Here is a 7500-nt window from a genome sequence, read left to right as displayed (position 1 = left end):
CGGCGCTATTATTCTCCAATTTCAATTTGACACCCCAGCCTTTCATGCTAATTCTATTATTGTAGGAAGTTTATGTGATTTCATATCACTAGAAATCGGTAATGTATAATAACCCTTTGGGCAAGAAACCCAGTCCCCGCAGCAGCCACCGGAAAATAATTACTTTCATATCAAAACTCTGCAGGAGCCCAGCGGCCCGGCCCTTGCAGCCCCCGGCTCCGTCACCCCGCGCCGCGCGTCCCGGCGTGTGCCAGCGCGGGGGTGCGCGCGGGGGCGCGCGTGTGTGTGGCGCCGGGTGGGAGGGGGAGCGCGAGGGAGGGCAGGAGAGGGGGAGCTGCGGATGCATAAATTTGTTCAATCAGAAAACACAAACACACGCACACAAAAGGAGGCATTAAGCACGGACCTCGGGGGAGGTGAGGAGCCGCGTCCCTGCCCCACCCGCGGGGAGAGGAGCGGAGATCGGAGGGGAGGAGGGGCCACACTGGGCGCTCGGAAATTTGAAAAAGATGGACCTTAGAGCTTGCGTTTGACCACCTTTATTTATCAAAAATGGTACATATATAAATATTCTTAGACATTTTTGCATTTTACAAGGCTGAGGATTCTTGTTGTGGGTTTTGTGCGGGGAATGCTTGCTTGTTGTTGCTTTGCTTCCCCCGAGAAGAAGAGGGTCTCCCCAAGTCCTGCGGTTGCTGCCTAGGTCCGAATTGAAACAGCGGTTTTCTTTTAAAAATAACAATAAAAGGAAGAAAACAGAAGAAACATGAAAAAGCAGTGTTTCTAAGCCGATCACCTGATTTCGCTGTGTGAGTCGAGCCTGAGCGAGCGAGCGCCGGCCGGCTGAGCGCTTCTCCAGGCCACGCCGCCCCTCAGTCCATGTCCACCTCCTCGCCATCGGGAACGCTGGGTCCGGACTCGGCGCCTGGCTCCGGGGCCCCGCACAAAGACGGCTCCCCAGTGGGGCTGGGAGCCCTAGGGCCGGGCCCGGGCGACGGCGCGAGAGGGGGCGGCGGTGGGGCCGCTAGGCAGGCGGTGCCCGGATCCGCGCAGTCCCCGCCGCCGCCCTCGGCCGCAGCCACAGCCGCGTCCCGGAAGGGCGCCGGGGTCGGGGCCCCCGGGGAGGCGACGGCGTCGGGGCTGCGGCGCGCGAAGGCCGAGTCCGGAGCGCCGCCGGGCCCCGGGAAGGCCCCGAAGCTGGCCTGAGCGGGCGGCGCCGTCGGCGCGGCGGGTGCGGGCGGCGCGTCCTTGGGCGCCGGCTCCGGACCCGCTGCGCTCTTGAGCGCGGCCTGTGGCACCAGGAAGCCGAGAGGCTGCGTGATGGGGTAGAGCAGGAAGTGGCCCTTGCCAATGAGGGTCCGCGGCGCGCACGGCAGCCCGGGCGCAAAGTCCAGCCCCGCGGCGGCGGCGGCTGCGGCGGCGGCGGCGGCGTTGGCGGGGGCCGCTTTCCGGCGCGGCGGCGAGTCGGACAGCAGGCTCTCCACGCTGAACGGGCTGGCCTTCGGCAGGCCGGCGGCGCCGCGTTCCGCCGCCGCCCCAGGCGCACACGGGGCCGCGTCCTTGTCCGCGGGGCGGCTTAGCCGCGCCTGCGGGCCTGCGCCACTTCTTTGGCTCGGGTAAAAGGCGGGGTCGCAGGTGCCGGGCGCGGGCGGTTCGCCCGGCGGTGCGGGCGCGGAACCCGCGGGGCCGGCGGCGTGCGCGCTAGGGCCCTTGGCCGCGGCCGCAGGCGGCGGAGGCTCGGGCGGCTCCGGGGACAGGCCGCCGCCGCCGCTGTCGCTGTCGGAGCTCGGTGCGCTGTGCAGGGACAGGCCGCCTGGAGAGTGCAGGTGGCGGCTCTGGCTCTTCAGCAGCTTCTTCTCGTGCTTGCGCTTCTTTTTCTCCATCTTCTCCAGTTCTTTACGCGCGATCTCCTCTGGGTCCATCGGCTCGCCACTGCACGTGGTGGGGTGAGAGTTGTGAGCCGGCCGCCCCGGGCCCTTCTTCGTGTTCTCCTTCTTCCTCCACTTGGCCCGGCGGTTTTGGAACCAGACCTAGAGCACCCGGATAGGGGAAAGGAAGGCACAGTCAGGCAGCGGTCTTGCCGCTGGGGCTTCGGGCCTCCCCACGACCCCCGCCCCACAGACAGGCCTGTAGGACCTCGGCTGTAGCCGCGGGGTAGTGGGGACGGGGAGAGGGGGTCGGGAGGGGCACGGAAGCCAAGGCACAAGACCCAGTCAGCCCTGAGCTGGGTTTCGGCACCCAAGCTGCAAGTTCCAAAGAGCATCTTTTTCCACCCAGAAGGAGATAGATGGGGCCTGTCGGCCAGCTTCCCGCTCGGCTTCTCACCTCGGGGAACTGGGAGCTGCCCCTTCTTGGGCACGGTCGATCTGGCCCCTGAGGGCTTCTGGTTCCTGGTCAGGAGGCAGGCAAGGAGCAGGGCCCCTGGTCGCCCCTCTTGGCTTCTCACAGCTTCTGGTCTAAGCAGCCTGCCTGGCCTGGTGATGACCGTCTGGCCTGAGGACCACCAGTGGCTGGGCTCAGCTGCCCTCCACACCTGTCTTCGGCCCCCTGGAGACTTGAGTCAAAGCCCAGATTTTGGGGGTTCCCATAAGGGGATATCTGCAGCCTGAAGCTGAACTTAGGGGGAAGCGTTCCAGCAGCCTTCCCCACAACACGTTTACACACAGCCTTCTTTCTGGAGGCTCTAGGCCACCAACACAGCCCTCTGAAAGCAGTGGCGCCTGGCCTAGGCCAGGGAGGGAGGCAGACAGAGAAGAGGCCAGTTGCCCGGCGGTGCAGAAGCGGCCTGGGCCTGGGCAGCCTCTCTGCACTCTGTGCAGGCCTTGTCCTGGGGAGCCACAGTCCCGGGTACCGGCTCCCCACCACACACACACACACACACACACACACACACACACACACACAGGCAGGTCTGGAGGGCCTCTGCCACACCACCCTCCTCAAAAGATCGCGACCATCTGAATTCTTTGTTGTGGCCATGGAGAGACCAGGCACAACAGCGGCCGGCCTGGTCACAGGGAGCTGCGCTGGCGCCAAGGTGCAGGTTCTAAGCTGTAACCTCTCCAAGGCTGGAACTTCTTCCTTCCTTCTTTCAAATACGTCTTTTTTGGGTGCAAATCCCAGGCTGACTTGTCACCAAGTAATGCTCATTCTGCTCATGGTGGGGGGGGGGGGGATGAAGAGGTCTTTGCTTAAGACACTTAAACAAATTGGATGAAAGGATTTACAAACAGAAGAGGTCGTGAGGGGCAGCGCAAGTACGGGTCGAGAACACCTTTTTAGACAAAGCTGTTGGTGTTAACCAGGCATTGCTGGGCCTCTGCCTCAAAGCCCTGCTCCCACAGTTGCACACCCCACTCGCTACCACACCGACCCCAGAAAAAGATTTCTGTACTTCAGGAAAACATCCGATTATGCACAATTCATCTTGAAGTTTTAATCCACCAAATCGACACTGTATTTTTAAAAAGAATAACGCCGGCAATTTCCGAATGAAATCAAAGTACAGGGAAAAGACAAAACCGAGAGTATGAAAGATTCAGACACCCTTTTGCCCCACAGTGAGTTAATTGCTGCAGTGTCCGCCTCCCCTTCCTCAGCTAACCTCCTTCTGCGAAACGATGAATAAATACAAGACTCCGTCTGAGTATTTTAGAGGCGAGAGGTAAACAGACGCGTGTGCTCCAGGCTGGTGCACCGAGCCCCCAGGCAAGGGCTCGGAGGCGCGGGGTCTACCTGCCCCGGGCCTCCTCCAGGTCCCAGCCAGGGTGGTTCCCCCCTCCCTCACCCCCCGCCCCGCCGCCCCTTCTGCCGTCCAGCCCTCCAACACTCCATTCCGCGCGGTCGCCCGACTCCCACCACGCAGCTCCCGGGTCCGACGCAGCTGCTGTTGTGGTTACTTCGGGGCCTTCGGCCCCTCCCAAGCCGCCCGCGCTTTCTCTCCGGAAGGCGCCGAGCCCCGGAAGCCCACCGCCACCTCGGGGCACGCGAGCGCGAGGCAAGCTCTGCGGCGGGGCCGCGGTCCCCCACCTAGAACAAAGGCGGGGACGGCACCCGGCGGGCCTCGTGGCGGGACGCTGGCTCCCGCGATGAGCCGCGGTCTTTACCTGCACTCGGGATTCGACCAGATCCAGGCGCAGCGCCAGCGCCTCGCGCATGAACACGTCGGGATAGTGGCTCTCGTTGAACGCCTTCTCCAGCTCCTCCAGCTGCCAGCCGGTGAAGTTGGTGCGGGTGCGCCGCCGCTTACAGCCCGGGCTCTCCTTGTCGGGGTCCCCCGAGTCTGCAGGCACGCAGAGGACGCCGCAGGGCTCAGCCAGGGCCCGGGCCATATCCGCCCCCTGGACACCCGTCGGCCGCCCGGGTCCTGGGGCCCCGAGCCGGGGTGGCAGACCCGGGGGTGCGCTGAGCCTCGTTCTGCAGTCCCCGGGCAGCCCGGCTCCTGCGACCGACAAGGGTGCCCTGCTCCCCGCCATGCCCTCTCCGCCCGCCGCACCTACCTGACAGCTTGAAAGGCTGGCTGTCGCCTCCTACCCCGCAGGCTGCCGGCAGCAGCGGCGTGGGGTTGACCACGGAGGCGGCGGCAGCGGCGCACGAGCCGCTGAGCAGGCCGTCGATGGAGAAGGGCACCGAGGCGGCGGCGGCGGCGGCGGCCGACTGCAGCTGGTGGCCGGCCAGCTCGTACACGTGGTGGTGGCCCAGCGGGTAGGGGAAGCCCACCACGCCGCCCAGCGAGCCCCCGAACTGGGCATGCGGGTGCTCCAGGAGGCGGCCGTCCATCATCTCGCGCGGGGGGCCGGCGGGGCCGGCGGCGGGGCGCGGGGGCGCAGGCCGGGGCCGGGGCGGGCCAGCGGCGGGAGGCGCGGACGGCGGCGGCGGCGGCGGCGGCGGAGACAGGGACCCGGAGCCCTACACATGCTTCGCCCGCACTCCGGCGCTTTACTTTATCAACATCAAGCTCCCGATAATTAGCCGCGGCCCGGGGAATTTGGGACCAATAAGAAGCGCTAATCGGCTCTGACGTCAGAGGCGTGCTGGGTGCAAGGAAACGTTTTCCATATCGATTGCTAATTATACCTGACATGCACCTCAATAAACAGTATCAGGAACTGTCACAACAAGGGGGGGGGGCAGCAGAGAGGGAGGGGCGCGGCCCAGAGCTGGGCGGGCACGGGCACCGGGAGCGGTCCAGGCAGGGGTCCCCGGCGAGCCCCCCACTTCAATCCCCGCTGGCCGTTGCCCGCGCCTCCTCCCGCCGCGGGCTCCCCGCCCCTCTGCAAATCACTAATAGATTTCCCTTTAAAACATTCACCGGCGTGTTGTGGGGATTTTTCACCAGAAATGCTGTACTCTCTGAACCTTTAAAGTGATGTTGCTCCAATTACAGAGAGACATTGAGCGGCAAATAGACTGATCCAATAATAGGAGATTCATCATCCGCTCTTTCCGAAACTGTCACATTGAATTTAAAACTACAAGGGCTTCTCATCTCCTCTCCGGCTCCAGGCGGCGGGGGAGAGGAGGAAGGAGAGGGAGGAGGAAGAGGAAGGAGCCGAGGGGGCAGGGGGAGGGGGCGACTCCAAAAGAGAATGACTCCTACAGAATGTAGCGCCCTGTCAATAAAAGGCATAATTAATGCCCTCTCTGACTGGCAGCCGCCTGCTCTATAGAAACAGAGGTGGGGGGGTCGGCTGCGGAGACACCCCGACCCCCACACTCCCCCTACTCTGTAAAACCAGGCCACAGGGCTAGGGAGGAAGGGAAAAGTAACTTTGGGGTGGCAGCCAATCAGGCCCCCTACACAGGGATAAAAAAAATAAATACATCTCACTTTGACTCGGCCTCTGAAGAATAGGGCCCAGGTACTCAACCCATTAATTATAATTAAATTATGTTCTCAGAGAAGTGTCTGTCACTCCCTTTTCCACTATAAAATATTGATAGACTCAAAGCTAAATCATTAAAGGACATATTCTTAAATAAGCAGCAAATTAGGACTGTAGGCAGAAGGGAAAGAAATCATGGTGTGTGTGTGTGTGAGAGAGAGAGAGACAGAGACAGAGAGTGAGAGAGCACGCGTGCACCCGTGAGCGTGTAATATCCTTTGTAAAAAGTTTGCGGATGGGAAGGGTGCATTTGCTGCAGCTCCAGGCCCGTGGACTTCATCTCTGTGCTACCTGTGGCCCGAGATGGAGTCCGGGAGGAAGGAGCCATAGGGCCTCAGACCTGGCCAGTCCTGGGGCCCCGGCCGCCAGCCGCCTCTCACCCAGCGCAAGGCGACGGGCACGTTGGCCTTTGGTGTAAGTGGCTTCGGCCAGCCTGCCAAGCGCCAAACCGGGAGCGAAGGGATCTGCGTGTCTGTGGTCCGATACCGTCCGTTCTTCCTGGCCAGGGGAGGGGCACACACCACTCTGCCGGAGGGAGTTGGGACAGACCTGCCTCGCGGCGGGGGCGCCGGCATCGCGGCCCCGCCTCGGTCCTTATTGAACATGCCCTGGCCGCAGCGACCGCGATGTGATCACCGTCTCCCCTCTCGTTGTTCGAGAGGAGGGAGAGGTGCAGGGGTGGGGGCAGGCCTACATCTGGCACAGACCATGAGCAGGCTTGCAATTTGGGGCCTTACCCGCCCCACCCCAGTCCCCGGCGCACTAGGAAAACGCTGCAAGTATTAATTCCGAGGTCAGGGGCCAAGAGCACTACTTTTCGCCATAATTTAATTTCTTTCTCTATAAATACTAAATGTAAACTCTGTCCCTCCGACTCGATTTTGCCCGTAGCCGCAAGCGCCTCGTTCTCTGCCGGGTGCGCGAGGAGGAATGCGCCCGGCGCGTGTTTCTGAATACAGAGCTGCAATCAATTCGGCCCGAGGGGAGGGCAGGGGAGGGGCGGGCGCCGGCCGGGCTCCCTCGCCCATCTCTCTTTATTATAATGAATTAATTCGACTTTATTTATCCCATTTTCTGGAGCTGACAGAATGTTAATTTGAGTTGAAATTTCGCTCGCCTCTCACTCTCTGACCCCTGGCCTTCAGATTGGCGTGTTGTAATAACCTGAATCTTTCAACAGAGGCCCTGATAATTGTTACCTTATTAGCATGCAAATTGTTTAATTAATATTATTATGAAGAAGCATACAATCCGTCCGTCACTTGACCTCAAGAGCGAGTCCGAGCCGCAGCCGGCTCCGCGCATCTCAATGCGCCCATTTCAATCGCTCTGTGTTTTTAATGTTCCCCGGCCCGGCTCGCGCTCCGAAAATCTCCTCGAGTGTTTGAGAGGGGCCTTTAATGACGGTGGGGGCGGCCGGGGCGACCCCCGCCCGGCTGGAGAGCTCTTCAGAGGCCCTCGGCGGCGGCGGCGCTGCGGGGAGTCGCCCGGCTTCTGCTCTCACGTACCCCCCCCTCCATTTTGAACATCAAAATTTCATAATTGCTTCCTTGTCAATGCTGCTCCTGGAGCGGTCGCTTTAAAGGGCTCCCCCCCTCCCCTCCCCCGCCCGCCC

The 7500-nt window shown here is 62.0% G+C and overlaps 1 protein-coding gene across 1 annotated transcript; it reads right to left on the bottom strand.

Annotated features, from left to right (window-relative positions):
- Positions 1-591: 591 nt before the first annotated feature.
- Positions 592-4782, bottom strand: UNCX (UNC homeobox). Its single transcript, XM_039226172.1, has 3 exons — positions 4500-4782; positions 4107-4282; positions 592-2030 (listed from the first exon to the last, which is right to left on the bottom strand). Exons 1-3 carry the CDS (start codon positions 4780-4782, stop codon positions 873-875), a joined length of 1617 nt encoding a protein of 538 aa, XP_039082103.1. The 3' UTR covers positions 592-872.
- Positions 4783-7500: the final 2718 nt, after the last annotated feature.

The sequence above is a fragment of the Hyaena hyaena genome, unplaced genomic scaffold, assembly GCF_003009895.1.
Source record: "Hyaena hyaena isolate Hyena2069 unplaced genomic scaffold, ASM300989v1 scaffold_20, whole genome shotgun sequence".
NCBI classification, from domain to species: domain Eukaryota; kingdom Metazoa; phylum Chordata; class Mammalia; order Carnivora; family Hyaenidae; genus Hyaena; species Hyaena hyaena.
Note: the sequence above shows the minus strand (reverse complement) of the source record. Positions and strands in the feature narration are given on the sequence as shown.